This window comes from Coccinella septempunctata, chromosome 9, assembly GCF_907165205.1.
Source record: "Coccinella septempunctata chromosome 9, icCocSept1.1, whole genome shotgun sequence".
Lineage (NCBI taxonomy): Eukaryota > Metazoa > Arthropoda > Insecta > Coleoptera > Coccinellidae > Coccinella > Coccinella septempunctata.
The window spans coordinates 12473266-12490385 of NC_058197.1; the positions used below are offsets into that span (position 1 = coordinate 12473266).

Below are 17120 nucleotides of genomic sequence, written 5' to 3' on the forward strand. Positions count from 1 at the left end.
GCAGCCGAAATAAATTTTTTTCGTCAAAACTGAGCTCAGATTTGGAATCAGGGACCTCGAATTATGCAGAAAACATGTACGGCATTTCAATATCTGAAAGTTGGATTTTTGATTCCGATCGAAAAAAACGCAAGACTATACATCATGAAAAATTTTGCCCGAAAATGCTTTTTTTTCGTATCTTCTTGAAATTCGAAATATAGTTCAATTAGGCTCTTCTCTATCAGAAACTGCCTTCGGTTCTTCTTCAAAAGAATTATTTTTCGTTTTACGCACCTTTGAAGAGCTGCAAATTTGGTAGGCCATAGCAGCCGAATTAAATTTTTTTCGTCAAAACTGAGCTCAGATTTGGAATCAGGGACCTCGAATTATGCAGAAAACATGTACGGCACTTCAATATGAAGGCAGGTTCTCTCATTTTTAACGAAAATATAAAAATTGTTGTCGAGCGCCTTGAAAACACTCACCCAGGCAACACATCATGCACCTATGCCATACTAACCATGTATGTTCAGTTGCAGGTCGAGGTTGTCAGGGGCTGACAAATTATTGAGCAAAAACAGCCAAAATAAATTTTTTTCGTCAAAACTGAGTACAGCTTTGGAATCAGGGACCCCGAATTATGCAGAAAACATGTACGGCATTTCAATATCGGAAAGTTGGATTTTTGATTCCGATCGAAAAAAACGCAAGGCTATACATCATGAAAATTTTTGGCCTAAAATGCTTTTTTTTTCGTATCGTCTTGAAATTGAAAATATAGTTTAATTAGGCTATTCTCTACCCGAAACTGCCTTCGGTTCTTCTTCAAGTAAATTATTTTTCGCTTTACGCCCCTTTGAAGGACTGCAACTTTGGTAGGCCATAGCAGCCGAAATAAATTTTTTTCGTCAAAACTGACCTCAGATTAGGAATCAGAGACCTCGAATTATCCAGAAAAACTGTACGGCACTTCAATATCTAAAAGTTCGATTTTTGATTCCGATCGAAAAAAACGCAAGACTATACATCATGAAAATTTTTGGCCTAAAATGCTTTTTGTTTCGTATCGTCTTGAAATTCGAAATATAGTTTAATTAGGCTCTTCTCTATCAGAAACTGCCTTCGGTTATTCTTCAAGTGAATTATTTTTCGTTTTACGCCCCTTCGAAGGGCTGAAATTTTGGTAGGCCCTAGCAGCCGAAATAAATTTTTTTCGTCAAAACTGACCTCAGATTAGGAATCAGAGACCTCGAATTATCCAGAAAAACTGTACGGCACTTCAATATCTAAAAGTTCGATTTTTGATTCCGATCGAAAAAAACGCAAGACTATACATCATGAAAATTTTTGGCCTAAAATGCTTTTTGTTTCGTATCGTCTTGAAATTCGAAATATAGTTCAATTAGGCTCTTCTCTATCAGAAACTGCCTTCGGTTCTTCTTCAAAAGAATTATTTTTCGTTTTACGCCCCTTTGAAGAGCTGCAAATTTGGTAGGCCATAGCAGCCGAAGTAAATTTTTTTCGTCAAAACTGAGCTCAGATTTGGAATCAGGGACCTCGAATTATGCAGAAAACATGTACGGCACTTCAATATGAAGGCAGGTTCTCTCATTTTTAACGAAAATATAAAAATTGTTGTCGAGCGCCTTGAAAACACTCACCCAGGCAACACATCATGCACCTATGCCATACTAACCATGTATGTTCAGTTGCAGGTCGAGGTTGTCAGGGGCTGACAAATTATTGAGCAAAAACAGCCAAAATAAATTTTTTTCGTCAAAACTGAGTACAGCTTTGGAATCAGGGACCCCGAATTATGCAGAAAACATGTACGGCATTTCAATATCGGAAAGTTGGATTTTTGATTCCGATCGAAAAAAACGCAAGGCTATACATCATGAAAATTTTTGGCCTAAAATGCTTTTTTTTTCGTATCGTCTTGAAATTGAAAATATAGTTTAATTAGGCTATTCTCTACCCGAAACTGCCTTCGGTTCTTCTTCAAGTAAATTATTTTTCGCTTTACGCCCCTTTGAAGGACTGCAACTTTGGTAGGCCATAGCAGCCGAAATAAATTTTTTTCGTCAAAACTGACCTCAGATTAGGAATCAGAGACCTCGAATTATCCAGAAAAACTGTACGGCACTTCAATATCTAAAAGTTCGATTTTTGATTCCGATCGAAAAAAACGCAAGACTATACATCATGAAAATTTTTGGCCTAAAATGCTTTTTGTTTCGTATCGTCTTGAAATTCGAAATATAGTTTAATTAGGCTCTTCTCTACCCGAAACTGCCTTCGGTTCTTCTTCAAGTGAATTATTTTTCGCTTTACGCCCCTTTGAAAGACTGCAACTTTGGTAGGCCATATAGCAGCCGAAATAAATTTTTTTCGTCGAAACTGAGTTCAGATTTGGAATCAGTGACCTCGAATCATCTAGAAAAGATGTATGGCATTTCAATATGAAGACAGGTTCTTCCATTTTGATCAAAAAACTCCTAGTAAGTAAAGGGCACCCTGAAAATATCGATGTAGGCAACACATAATACATAGCCGTCATACTAACCTTGTATGTATAGTTGCAGGTTAGCTAACAAAGAGTAAATATAGACCTACTTCAAGACAATCACTGATGACCATGTTTCAGGCAAAGATTATAGAGTTAAGTGTTAGGCTATAATCTTTGGTTTCAGGTACAATGTCGAGTGGATAGGAAGGGAAGGCCTTGATCCTGAAACACATGATGAATATTTGAAACATTTCATATCCCATTTCTACAAGAACATAGTGAAGCTTGTGGATAGAGCAATGAGAAAGGAGGATTCTAGTGCCCAGGGGCAGATAGTTACAGAAATATTGCAGTACTTACATGCCTGCAATAATTCTGTCAGAGTGAGTTTGTGTTTTTGCGATTATTGAGGGAAATATAGATATAGATCACCAGCACACGCAAGCGAACTCACTTTGAATCACCCAGTATTTCGAGAAAAAACGATGAGAATTGACAAAATCAAATGCATTTTATATCAGAAGAAAACTAAATTTAGATAGGAGTTTCCGCTGAAAGAGAACTAGAATCATCTTTTCACAAATAGATGAATTTATTATTTTTATATTGGAAATTTTCATCCAGTAGCTATTTTTCTGCCAAGTTAGACCTTGGGTATATTCTCATGTTACTGAGTTCATAGCTTTTAATTGCCTTCGGCCTCTAGAACTTCAATCAATCCAAGTAGTTAACAACTCTGTATAGAGTTATATCCATTTTTGATCAGGCCCGGATCTACGATTTTTTCTGACCGGGGCAAAAATTCATGATGGCGCCCCCCCCCCCTTCTAAGGTTCGTAGGAAAAATCTAATTGCATATTCGTCATCGCTTTCAACCCGAGTTATTTTTTTCACTAGTTCGAGGTCGTATAGATTACGAATATGCAATTAGATTTTTCCTAAGATGAGTACTTTGGGAAAAAAATCACTCATATTTTTTTCTCATTGTTCCATCAAAAGATATTTTTTCTCATTGTTCCATTAAAAGTAATTCTTTTCCAAAAATTGCATAAATAAAAAAAAATAGAAAAGTTTGTATTTACAGGAATGTCGTTTTGCAACCCGCCCTCGTCTATCGTTTTTACCCGCGCATGAACGAAATTATTCCGAACAAAAATTTATTTTTTAGCTACATATGTCGACCCGGATCATTTTACATATTAATTCAAGGTAGATCACGAATATGCAATAAGATTTTTGGAGGATCAGTATTTTGAGGAATAAATCACTTTTAGTGCAAAATATCGAAAATATTGGTCAACTCTAAGGAGCTGTAGCAGCTAGAAAAAAGGCATTAGTCATATGCTGTTTTTTTGGTGATGAATTGGTTCTTTGCAAATATAAAACACCACACTTCATTCATCTATCTCGAACGGTTCAGATTTTATTAATTTTTCCGCGAAGGTCCAAAATTTCCGATTTTCCATCGACCATAACTTGAAAAATAAATTTTTTTTAAAAATATCTGTTTGCATATTCGTGTTCTACGCCCTCGAATTAGTGTACAGAATAAATTCGGTTTTGATCGGAGACCAAAAATATTCTTCAGAAAATCGCCCACTCTGTATGTATTTCATTTTGTGAAAACATTTAGAAAAACTCTATTAACTTTTGTATAAAACCTTTTTTTTTTACCTCTCTTAGTAACAAAGTTAAAGGGGGGCTCAAATTATGGTGAAAAACTCGGTACATCGATGGAAAATTTGAAAAAATTTCGATCTTACCGATTTCCACCAAAATTGGTATTTTTACTAAGGCATAGATTACGAATATGCACACAGAATTATGCTGAAAGGATTAGTTTTTAAGTTATGGTCTATAGAAAATCGGAAATTTTGGCCCTTAGTTCCAGATAAGATGGGGATGAGTCGGTAATTCCCCAGGCAAAGAAATTACTGCTTGCGACGCAGTGTAAACATATCAGATCTTTCAATCTATTTCACCCAAGTGTGGCGGTCATTCGTAGATCACTGAATAATATGCAGTTAATTGATCCCTCATTGATTTTAAAGATTTTAGGCATAGTGATGGTTCCATGTTCAATGTTTCCATTCTACAGTTTTTCATTTAGCACCGAGAAAATCAAAATTAAAAAAATTTTAACCTCTGGTTGATTTTGGCGCCCCCTTAAGACGGCGCCCGGGGCAAGCGCCCCGCTTGCCCCCCCCTAGATCCGGGCCTGTTTTTGATTTCATAACTTAGGTATTTTATGGTAGAGAAGATACGCTAGAACTGATAAATCAGTATATATGGTTCAAGATTCAGATTCTCTTTTGATATTGTACGGGGAAGGAGGCTGTGGGAAAACATCTCTACTCGCCAAAGCTGCCAGTAGGTGTACTGGTAAAGACTGGTTTAAGAAAGCAAAACCAATAAGCATAATAAGATTCCTAGGAACAACACCAGATTCTTCAGCATTGACCCCTACTTTGATAAGCATTTGCCAGCAGGTAAAGTATACTATCAATTCATTAACCATTTATTCAACTTTCTATGTGTATCAAGAAAATAATAAAGCTCTGAATAACAACATTTATCACTTCACTATCAGGTATAATAAATGCAAAATCAAGGAGAGTTAAATTGATATTCTCATGTTTGGATAGTCAGCGATGGTTACATATGTTGTTTTGGGAAATATTCAAATGTCTTCCAGAGACATTGTCTCTGCATATAGACATGGCCTGTGCCTTCCCTTTATATCTATGCATGAAATACGGTCAAAAAAAGTGACAGAGAGAAAAGTACGTCGGGCATGCAGTTGTCTTTTTCTAAAATTTTGATTGGTCCACACACCTCTATGTGAACCATAAAGAGATAGGTACATGCCCGACGATCATTTCTCTTTTTCTATAAAAAAGACATTCTCATGCTGCCATTGCTCAGTCCATGTCTCTATGTCTATGTTTTTATTCCATTGTATACCCTCCTTTCAAATTCTCTGTGAATGAAGTGGGTGTGGAACGTCACAGAAGTTGCTTTCTATATTCACTTGAAAAACCGTTCTTTAAAGGAAGGAAAGGGAGCAAAAATGGCGAAAGGCCCAAATATTCAATTGAGGCAGGCAACCAGTAATACATATTGCGGCAATCTGACTAATGCGGCCATCTATGAATGAATGTATGCAACCAATACCAATAGTTCATTGATTTTAAAGATATCTATATATGAACTTTAAATGTCCTCATAGCTCCTTTATACGATTGTAGTATAATTTTTCATTATATGAAGTATGCAGGGTTAACTGCTTGGAAGTGCGTAGTAATACTTCTGATCTACCGAGACAATCAGAAGCATTGTGAGACTATCAAAATTGAAATCTATGCATTTTTACCCCTTCAGTTAAGGAGCTTTCAAAACAAACACAATATACAGCAACTGTACAAATACTGCACAACAAGTGCCACCAGAATGCAGCACAGAGATTGCTGTACTGAAGCTGCACAGTTTCTGTTTTGATAATTCTGCATTTTCAAAACGCAGTTTTTTATGTACAGTGACTGCACAGTTTCTGTAATGATAATTCTGCATTTTCAAAACGCAGTTTTTTGATGTACAGTGACTGCACAGTTTCTGTATTGATAATTCTGCATTTCAAAACGCAGTTTTTGATGTAGAGTGACTGCATAGTTTCTGTATTGATAATTCTGCATTTTCAAAACGAAGTTTTTGATGTACAGTGACTGCACAGTTTCTGTATTGATAATTCCGCATTTTAAAACGCAGTTTTTGATGTAGAGTGACTGCATAGTTTCTGTATTGATAATTCTGCATTTTCAAAACGCAGTTCTTGATGTAAAGTGACTGCACAGTTTCTGTATTGATAATTCTGCATGTTCAAAACGCAGTATTTGATATACAGTGAATGCACAGTTTCTGTATTTGCAATTCTTCATTTCAAAAATGGAGTATTTGATATAGAGTTAATAATAGAATCTATAATAATTCATAAGCATATACCTTCTTCAAGAAGTTGAAAATTCGATTATGCAGGTTAAAGAGACATTTCATTAACGGATTTAATTCAATAATTGAAGACTCCTTTCATTATACCCATGGTAGAAGAATACTTCATCTCACCATGGTGGTACCAGAATTAGCCAAATGATGGCATCACTGCTCTTGACGGTTCCTATCACAGGGTAGCATACACGTCTATTGCGGTGCAGCATACGCCAAACGATGGCGCCACCGGCGACGCACTACTCTATATCCTCTACGTAACCGGCGTTTATAGCAGGCATGAACTACGCTGCTTTGACGATTGTCGTAAGTAACTCCCACAGAGTACAGAGTACAGAATACAGAATACAGAGTACAGAATACAGAGTACAGAGTACAGAGTACAGAGTACAGAGTACAGAGTACAGAGTACAGAGTACAGAGTACAGAGTACAGAGTACAGAGTACAGAGTACAGAGTACAGAGTACAGAGTACAGAGTACAGAGTACAGAGTACAGAGTACAGAGTACAGAGTACAGAGTACAGAGTACAGAGCACAGAGTACAGAGGTAACTCCTAGGGTTCATTAACCTCCACCTCTAGAGCAAGCCATTCCTCAAATAGCGTGAACTAACCCCTGCACCTACTGCCAAATATCAAGTGAAATTGAAAATTTCCGATTTGCAGAACTGCAGAATAGATTTTCTGTTTATAACTAGGAAATTTCTCTATTATATTATAGGATATTGTTACGTAATTGCAAGTTTCGATATAGTTTCTACACAGTGACTGCTACATTTAAAGTGCAGTTGTACAGTTTGAGCACGGCTTGCTGTACAGTTTTAGCACGTCACTGCTGCATTTGAAGTGCAGCTATCTGTGCAGTTTTTGCGAAGTGAATACTGCATTAAAGTACAGCTTGCTGTACAGTTTTAGCACGTCACTGCTGCATTTGAAGTGCAGCTTGCTGTACAGTGATTGCAATACCATCGCTGTTTTTGAAGTGCAGCTGTGGCTGTATGTCGAATGCAGTTTGTACTGTACAATAACTGCACAGTCCACCGGGACATATACGGTCCTTTTTTGTGCAGTTATTGCATTACCGTCACTGCAGTCAATTGAAGCAACGAAGTACAGTTTTTGTACAGTGACTGGATTTCAGTGTTTGCTGGGTTGATTACCTGATTTATTTACACTTACTAATAAATGTTTACCTATGGCGAAGAGCTTAACTAATCTCGTAACTCGTTTTGTTAAATATCTCTAATTAGGATATCCAAAGGGTGGATAATTAGACAATAATTTGGTGTTTCATACTGAGTGAGGAGTACTTAGGGTTCTCATTCAAGTATACAAAACCTAAAGATATTTTATCAAGGGCACCTTCTTTCTCTTACACTCTATGATACTGAATTTGTTCGTAATAAGAAATCAAAGTGACCGTTTTCTGTTTTCGAAGGAGATATAAATACTCCAATAAACTGTATTGAAGTGTCCACTTTTTCAATTTTTACTTTTTGTAATCACAGCTCACTGCAATGAAGATTTCGAAGTAGTAGGTTTCATTAGGAAATGAAACCTACAAACTTTTGCGCTCTCGTTACGGTTATGGCCAATTGAACCTTACCTGTGCAAGATCTGGAACAAGGTATCTTGTAACCTGAAAGTAAAAAATCGTGAATAGTATTTTTCTTGTCTGTGTGATCCATTCTGGACACGTTAAAAGTAGCAATTTTGAAACTATCGTGATCAATTTCTGTAGGATGTTATAGGGACCCGCTATGCAAAAAAACAGAGCCGAGATTCAAGATTGAAGAGAACATCCACCATTTCTAACAGATCCGCATCTCATTCTGACAAAACTGGCTCTAATATTGTAGATTTCAAAGGGGGTTGGTGCGTTGCACTGTGACCTTAAGATTTATTGTGCCCCCCATCAGAATTGTTCTCACCGCTTCGTTGTCTAGCTCGCCCTCCGGTTCCAGATGTCTCATGTACTCCAGTAGCTGGGATGACTTCTGGGAGGTTAACTCATTGTCCCTGCAAGTTTCTCGTCCAAGACATGTTCGCGTTGTCTAGGCACTCTGCAACCAAGTGGTCTGGTTCTTCCCCCACAGATTCTGCACTCCTCACTTTCTGTTAGACCCATTCTCCTTTGGCGTTTGCTGAAGTGACAATGCCCTGTGAGGAATCCAATAAGGAGATATTCTTGGTAAGATCCAGATACTTTTTGAATCCAGTGTTCCACTCTCGAGATTCCTCAGCGTGGTCTGGCTGTCCGTGGTGATATAAATATGGGCCCCTTTGAGGTTAATTTTAAGAAACCCCTGAGCGCATACGTAAACAGCCAGTGTCTCAGTCTGCAAAATTGAGGATTCACATCCCAGGACTTTAGAGATCCTCAGTTTAGGTCCATGCCAATGCCGGTGCCCCTCTATGATTTTGATCCGTCAGTAAACTACGTGGATGACTTTTTGTCCAGACGATTTACGAATCTTATTGCTCTAGGACATCCAGCTATGACCGTTTCAAAGGGCGTTTCGATATCGAAGATGTTGATGAGTCCGCAAGTAGCTGCAAGTCCCTTAGAGTTCTTCTTTCCCGTAACTGTCCAGATTGTTCCTGAAAAATAAACGAAAACTAAAAAAAATAAAGTAACACGTCCGAATCCCCTGAATACGCCCCTGCTGCCGCTCGAAAACATCGCTCTCGGTGCTGCCGGAATATTCTCGAAGAGGGGCGTATCGATGTGAAAGTCGCGCAGTGGGCTCAAGGGCCAGTAAGTGTTCTCAATAGAGAGCGGATAGAACAGTGAATTCCAAAGAGTTGCAAAGTGCAAAGTAGTGAAAATAAATTATTTTTAACTGTGTAAATAAATTAGTCATTATACATAAATAAGTGTATAAGTTGTGTAAATAAATTAGACACTCAGAAATAAGACAATTTAATTAAACCCCGAGAACGTTACAATAAGAAGTTAATCGATATCTTATCAATAATTTCAGTCACCTCCCCATCCTGCGAACTGATGAAACTGAAATGATAATCAATGAAACAAGCTTGATATCGAATTATTTAATAATCTCAAGCTTCAAACACATCATCTCGAGGATCTCAGGACGGTAAAACTCGTATAATCAATGTTTTTTTTGTGCATTAGTGCATTCATCGCTCTTTCACAGTCAGTTCATCAATTTTCATCCTTAAACCTACGTAAGGTAACTTGAGATAAAAGATTCACTGGAAATTCACCGTAAGTTTCGAAAACACTGTCTTCAGCCTCATATTAACCTCGAAATCAGCAGTTGCCAAACGATGAAGCCTCGGAACATCCACGTGAAACTGAAAGTCGTACAAGAACATGATTTCTTGATTGTTGTGGTCATTGCTTTCTCTTGGTCGGTGAATAGGTTTTTCGCCAGCATTCTCATTTTCGATATTCGATTATCGAAGGTGGCGTTGGTGGAATTCGTCGGCACATCGGAATTGCAGTAGTCTTTATCACAGCATGAAACACACATCTGAAAAAGATTTTTGAATTTTAGAACTTTTGCAGTAATCTACTATAGGACTAGAACCTACTAGGAATATTTTCATGAAACATCTTATAAAGATATTCAGCGATTTTTTAAGTTTATGTTACCCCATCTTCTTGGGAACTTTTCGAAAGGCAACATTCGATACGCGTATCTTGCAAAAAAATCATCGTAGATCTAAATTTGATGAATATTTCGAAAGGGCAATACTTGTAATATCAGCTATTTGTTAGAAAGAAACTACTTTCCTCTTAATCGAAGAGGAAAATGAAAATCATTTACGATATTCCAATAATTATTAGTTCTCTCAAATTCTCAAAAGGGGAGGGAAATCCCTCATGGCTCTCCCACTGGAACCACCCTTGTCCTACTTATGTTTTTTTTTAAGTTTTCCACATCTTTTAAGTCTTTGTTAGGTTACGCTATACTTGTATACTTTTACGAAAGATCTTAGTGTAATTATGGATTTTCATGAAGAATCGGCTACATCTATTATGTAATTGGTACGTAAGGTTATAATTTCAAGAAATATTTTAGTGTCACTATGGATTTTCATGAAATATCGGCCACATGTTTCAAGTTATTGGTAGGTAATGTTATAATATATTTGTATATTTTCACGAAAGATCTTAGTGTAATTATGGATTTTCATGAAGTATCGGCCACATCTATCATGTAATTGGTACGTACGGTTATAATTTCAAGAAATATTTTAGTGTCACTATGGATTTTCATGAAATATCGGCCACATGTTTCAAGTTATTGGTAGGTAATGTTATACTTGTATATTTTCACGAAAGATCTTAGTACAATTATGGATTTTCATGAAGTATCGGCCAAATCTATTATGTAATTGGTACGTAAGGTTATAATTTCAAGAAATATTTTAGTGTCACTATGGATTTTCATGAAATATCGGCCACATGTTTCAAGTTATTGGTAGGTAATGTTATACTTGTATATTTTCACGAAAGATCTTAGTGTAATTATGGATTTTCATGAAGTATCGGCCACATCTATTATATTATGTAATTGGTACGTAAGGTTATAATTTCAAGAAATATTTTAGTGTCATTATGAATTTTCATGAAATATCGGCAATATCTTTTAAGTTTTTGGTAGTTAATGCTATACTTGTATATTTTCACGAAAGATCTTAGTATAACTATGGATTTTCATGAAGTGTCGGCCACATCTATTATGTAATTGGTACGTAAAAGGTTATGATTTCAAGAAATATCTTAGTGTCATTATGGATTTTTATGAAATATCGGCAATATCTTTTAAGTTTTTGGTAGGTAATGCTATACTTGTATATTTTCACGAAAGATCTTAGTATAATTATGGATTTTCATGAAGTATCGGCCACATCTATTATGTAATTGGTACGTAAGGTTATAATTTCAAGAAATATCTTAGTGTCATTATGGATTTTCATGAAATATCGGCCATGGATTTTCATCGAATATTATTTTGAGTTATTGCTCCAATTTAAGAAGATAAATTACCCATATTGAATTTACGTCTTCAATTTAATTACGACTTACTTTTTGTGAATCGATCTCTACGCAACCGACTTTGCTTCTTTGGCACTCCCGGTCGGTTGTACATTTCTTATTAACTAGAACACTGTTCCCTTTCGAATCCATTATGTGCAGAGTGTGGCAGAAAGTTTCACCTGTAAAAAAAATAATAAAAATTCTCAAGAAAAAAAACCTAATAATGGTGGTGCTTTATCTCAATAACGAAATGTGGCCAATCAATTCAGGACCAAAGCAAAATTCCAGACCATCTCGACAAAAACCAGATATCCTAATTGAGCTCGAACGCTTCGCGCCCAACGAAATAGCGTTATTCGCGTACCGAGAGAAAGGAAATGTTGATGCGGAGAAATAAAACGCAATAATCACTCATTTTTTCCCACACAATGCCCAGGGACAGGGCGGAATGGCTGCGCTTTTATTAAAGCCCGTGCGCGGGCGGCAATGAATAAATCCAAAACCCAAAAACGGGCGCTAGGCGTCTGATGAAGTGCACTTTAATGGTCCGACTAATGAAGAGAGTTGCGAATACACAAAATTGCTGTTATTGGGGTCAGCGCAGGCACGTTCCTGCACCATTCGAAACGGGGCTGGATTCTGTTTTAATTGTTTTGCGACTCATAACCGGAAAAAAATCTAACCAAAACAAGATCTGACGAATGATCATGCCACCAAATTTGAATCGTTCTGAACTCACCTGGCCTGCAGGGTTTGTCGATGGCGTACTGATTGCAGACCACGTTGTCCGACACGTTTACGCAAATGTAGCAAGTCACCGCGTATTTGTCGAAGTCCACAGATATCTCCCTTTTCTCGAGGTAACCCATATCTAGACGGCTCTCATCCTGGTGCAGGGGTAGTTGGGTCATGCGGTTGGAATCTTCCAGTGCCTGATTGGTCATGAATATGCAGCTCAGCAACATGCTTAGTCTCAGCATCACAAACTGAAACGAAATACATCATATTTCTTCAGCTGCAAAATCATCAAATCTAAACTTGTTATTGTAGATAGTATGACATATACAAAAAAAAGAGATTTCCTCATGTTGCTTTTTTTTGGCGAAAGATCTACAGTATTCAAAGCAAGCCATGATTATTTATTGCGCAAGCAAAGTATTATTATCTCAGTTTTTGTGAAGTTATGGGTTTATCAGAGCTGACAAAAAACAGAACACCAAGTAATAAAGAATATAAACAACAATTTTTGTAAATGAAAAGTTAATAAACTTACGTTTGTTTACATCGAGGAACGGAGAATATTTTGGTGTTTCAATAAGACTTTTCAATGAAAATATATCTTAATCTGTTGAAAATCTATCTCGTGGCAATGGAAAATGTTTAGTGAAGTAATCATAATTTGTATCCTTTGAGTAAATCTTCGATTACGACTTTCTTGTGAAGATGTTTTTACTACTTAATTAAATTAAATTAAATGAACTTTTAGTAAATGTTCAAGGACATATGTATCTCATTCTTATAGCATGGTAAAGTTTTTGTACATTTCAAATCAGTAACGAAGAATAGGAGGTGAATTGACAAACCTGGTTATATAATCTCAAATGAATGGATTTACACAAAAAACCGATCTGTTTCCCCCTTTTACCCCCTAGTAGGTTGATTTACATATGAATTTCGATAATATTCATATAAAATTTATTTTGAAAATCATTTCTGATTTTCAATTCAACTTGGACAAGTTTTCTTAGTATTAATGTTTCAATTTTAGTCATTTTATACAGGGTGTATTTGAAGGTGAGGCTTTTTCTTTTCAACAGAAGCTAGAACTGGTCAAAATGAAGCGTTTCACCTATACAAAACTCTCAAAATGATAAAGTTGAAAAAAAAATTGAAAATGATTGATGAAATACATAGATCCTAATGCAAATGACAAACGGTCTAGACCGTTTGTTAGCTGAATTATCACAAAGCAGTGGAAAAAAACTTATCTCCTGATTCGACCATGAGGTTCCGTTTAGGATATTGGCTCGTTCGATATTTACGAGGTAATGACAATGAAAACTTAGGATTGCCGAATTTTTCTCATTATTTTTCAGAAACGTACACGATTTTATGAAATGGATCATTTCGATAACAACTGACAGAAGAGACTTAGGACACAAGTGTAAAAAATAGAATGATACTTCAAAATCTCACCAATGAAATTCGTCTAAATTATTCACGAATTTTTTCACAATAGGCATCACGATCTTCTTGTTCGAACATTTCAACAATAGTCGTAAAAATGGGATGAAATGGGGAAATATCATAGCACTGTTTCAACATAACTAACATAAGCACTTTCAAGAAACTGCCTCGATTCTCTACATTTTTTTTACCCTAAATTTCACGATACAACAATTATGATTCTCTCAAAAGCGACCTGATGCATCTAATCCGATGAATAACTTGATAGGCATTTATTGTCCAGCCATATATATGTTTATGTTTCGTTTCGTTTTTGCGATGGCTCATTTCGATACCAATTGACAGAAGTGACTTAGGGCACTAGTGTAAAAAATAGAATCATACTCCAAAATCTCACCAATAAAATTCGTCTAAATTATTCACGAGTTTTTTCACGATGGGCATCACAATCTTCTTGTTCGAACATTCCAACAATAGTCGTAAATGGGGAAACATCATAGCACTTTTTCAATATAATTAACATAAGCACTTTCAAGAAATTGCCTCAATTTTCTACATTTTTTTTTGGTCTTAAATTGCACGATACAACAATTTTGATTCTCTCGAAAGTGATCTGATGCATCTAATCCGATGACGACCGATGAACATTTGGTACTGAATTATTCATTGTCCAGCTACATGTTTATATGTTTTGTTTCGTTCTTGCGATGTCAGAGTCACCTTCCACAGTCCCGTACTTGAAATTCAATGAAATTTCGTGTAACTTCTAGGAGTTGTATCTCAGCCATCTTGGATACTTTATATAGACAATTTTTGGTAAAACGATTTTTTCTGATGAGTTCTACCTTCTGTCTCACCCTATAATGGAGAAGGCAAGATATCATAGTTGTGGCTCTCCATAAAATCAATTACCTTATATTAGGATTCAAAAAATATTGGTCTTTTTCATCAGCTGATTTTGAACATGGTCGAAGTTTTTTTATTAATACTAATACTTCATGATATTTATTGGCCTAAAATTGATAATAATTAGCACACCTGAATCCAGTTTCGACAACCAATATTCAAAATTGAAAAAAAAAAGGATTTATCTGACGAAAACCTCAAAATCCCCTTCAAAAATGACAACGACTGCATTAACTTTTTAGTTCGAACTGTCATCGCCATGTCGCTGCAATCTACATTTGCATTATTCAGTGGGAACGCCCACCAAGTAGCGTAGCACTGACATGGCACATACATGACAAAGGCAATGCATATTTTTCAGAGACAAAAGTAGTAGAAAGGATTATCGCCACGAGGCTAAATGAGGAAACCGAAAATCTGAAACTGATACCGCCAGAACAGTTCGGATTCAGAAGAGAGCATCCAACAGAGCAACAATCATTAAGGCTCACAGAGTACATTACAGAGGGATTCCAAAATAAACAAGCCACAGGTCTTGTTTTACTAGACGTCGCCAGAGCTTTCGACAGAGTATGGCATGAAGGATTAATATATAAGATGAGGAGTGCTGGATATTCGATCAAAATATGCAAGTTGATCCGGAATTATCTCAAAAATAGAAGATTTTACGTGATAGTGGAAGGAGAATACTCCACAACAAGAGATTTAGAGGCTGAAGTGCACCAAGGGTCAGTGCTTGGGCCACTTCTATACAACATATACATTCACGATATTCCGAAGAATCCAAGAACCATGCTAACGTTATATGCTGACGACACAGGCATAGCAACTCCACTCGGAAACCCAGAAGTAATAGAACGAGTTCTACAAGAAACGATTGACGAAACAAATGACTGGTGCATATAGTGGAAAATCAAGCTCAATGGACAAAAGAGCCAAGCAATATTATTACAGAAGAGAAGACTGCGACCCACAACGAATCTAGAAGTTGACGGCGAAGAAATCGACTGGAAAAATGAAGCCAAATATTTAGGAATAACGCTTGACAAAGGAGTTACTTGGAGAAGTCATATCAAACAAGCAATCGACAAAACGAAAGCAGCGATGAATAGACTCTACCCTTTAATAGGAAGAAGAAGCCACATTTCGAAAGAGACAAAATTGAAGATAATCAAAGCCGTTGCTAGGCCTCAACTGACTTATGGATCAGTTGCCTGGGGCTTCGCGGCAAAGAGCCACATCAAAAGAATTCAGGCCACTGAAAACAAGCTGCTACGATGAGCAATAGATGCACCTTGGTTTGTCAGGAATAGACAGATTTATAGGGACCTAAAATGGGAAACCATAACGTAATTCATGAACAGAAAAGCAGAGAAATTATTCGAAACAGCGAAAAACCATCCGAATCAAGAACTCAGGAGACTAGTGGACTACGACCCAGAGGAAGACAAGAGGAGAATGCGAATTTACCGAAGGAGACCAAGAGATCAATTAAAAAGAGATTAAAATAACAACAGAAACTTATTGAAAAATTCAATAAAGTGTTAATCCAATAGAGGATAAACACATAAATCCCAGCACGATAGTGTGCGAGAAGAAAACCGACTAAGAGATGAACGGTTTATAGGCAAATGCCCGGAACCAAAATTCATGAAGCAGTTAAGGGTTTTTAGTGGGTCTCGAGCTCAGAAGAGTGAGAAACCCCACACTTGTTCCCCCTAAGGAGTGGGTGGTTCGTCTGATTTGCAGATTTTCCCTCTGCTACACCAAAAAAATTTTTTTCAGATATCGCTTATCTGAGTGAAGTGTCAATTGCGTGAAATATGTCGTTCTCAGTTCATATCTGAAAATTATGCATCGCCTTTGTCATATATGTGATCCCAGGTCAGTGCTACGCTACTTTGGTGGGCGCTCCCCCCAAGTGCGAAAGTTGATGGTTGTCATGCTTTGCATTTTGCACGATGCAGACTCCCCGTGTCTGTGGCCGGCTTTAGATCACACTATCTTCGCTTCTTTACTCGTGGCCGATAAATCCTGATCCTCCTTCATGATATGAATACGACGGAATTACATTAATTCCGTGTCCCGTTCATACTGGAACGCCATAAAACCCCTTCGTTTAATTTTCATTACATCCTAACCAGATTGCTCCGGAGTTTGTCCTTCCGATTAAAATTGGCCTATTAAAACGAACCTCGCGAAGACCGACGGGACCTACGCAGTCCATTTCATAATTAAACATCTCCAGTCCCCTGTACCACCACCCCGCGGACGCCATAAAGGGCGACCTCTAATTGAGTTGGAATGCCAATTAAAGCAATTAAGGCGAGCGGGGGTGGGGGGCGGCGGTGGATCGCGAACGGAAATATAAAAATTACAATGGAGAAAACGACGCGGCCTCCGCCAGGAACTTGGACGGATGAGCGATATCGGCTTCCGGGACTGCCGGTTAGATTAAACTTCTCCAGTTGGATCGGGGGCGAACATTACGTTTCATTGTGTCAAAGGGTCGACCGAGA

At 37.1% G+C, this 17120-nt stretch overlaps 1 protein-coding gene across 3 annotated transcripts in view; it reads right to left on the reverse strand.

The window, feature by feature from the left end:
• Positions 1-8583: 8583 nt before the first annotated feature.
• LOC123320510 overlaps positions 8584-17120 on the reverse strand; it is a 72120-nt gene continuing 63583 nt past the window's right edge. Inside the window, exons 4-7 of one of the 3 annotated variants that reach the window (XM_044907849.1) lie at positions 12248-12494; positions 11557-11687; positions 9726-9994; positions 8584-9095 (exon numbers count right to left, since the gene is read on the reverse strand). In XM_044907849.1, coding sequence (XP_044763784.1) covers positions 9755-9994; positions 11557-11687; positions 12248-12488 — 612 coding nt within the window. In that variant the 5' untranslated portion in view covers positions 12489-12494 and the 3' untranslated portion in view covers positions 8584-9095; positions 9726-9754. Of the gene's footprint in view, positions 9096-9533; positions 9995-11556; positions 11688-12247; positions 12495-14092; positions 14154-17120 lie in introns of those variants that run through there. The other 2 variants (XM_044907850.1, XM_044907848.1) reach the window with 2 other exon arrangements.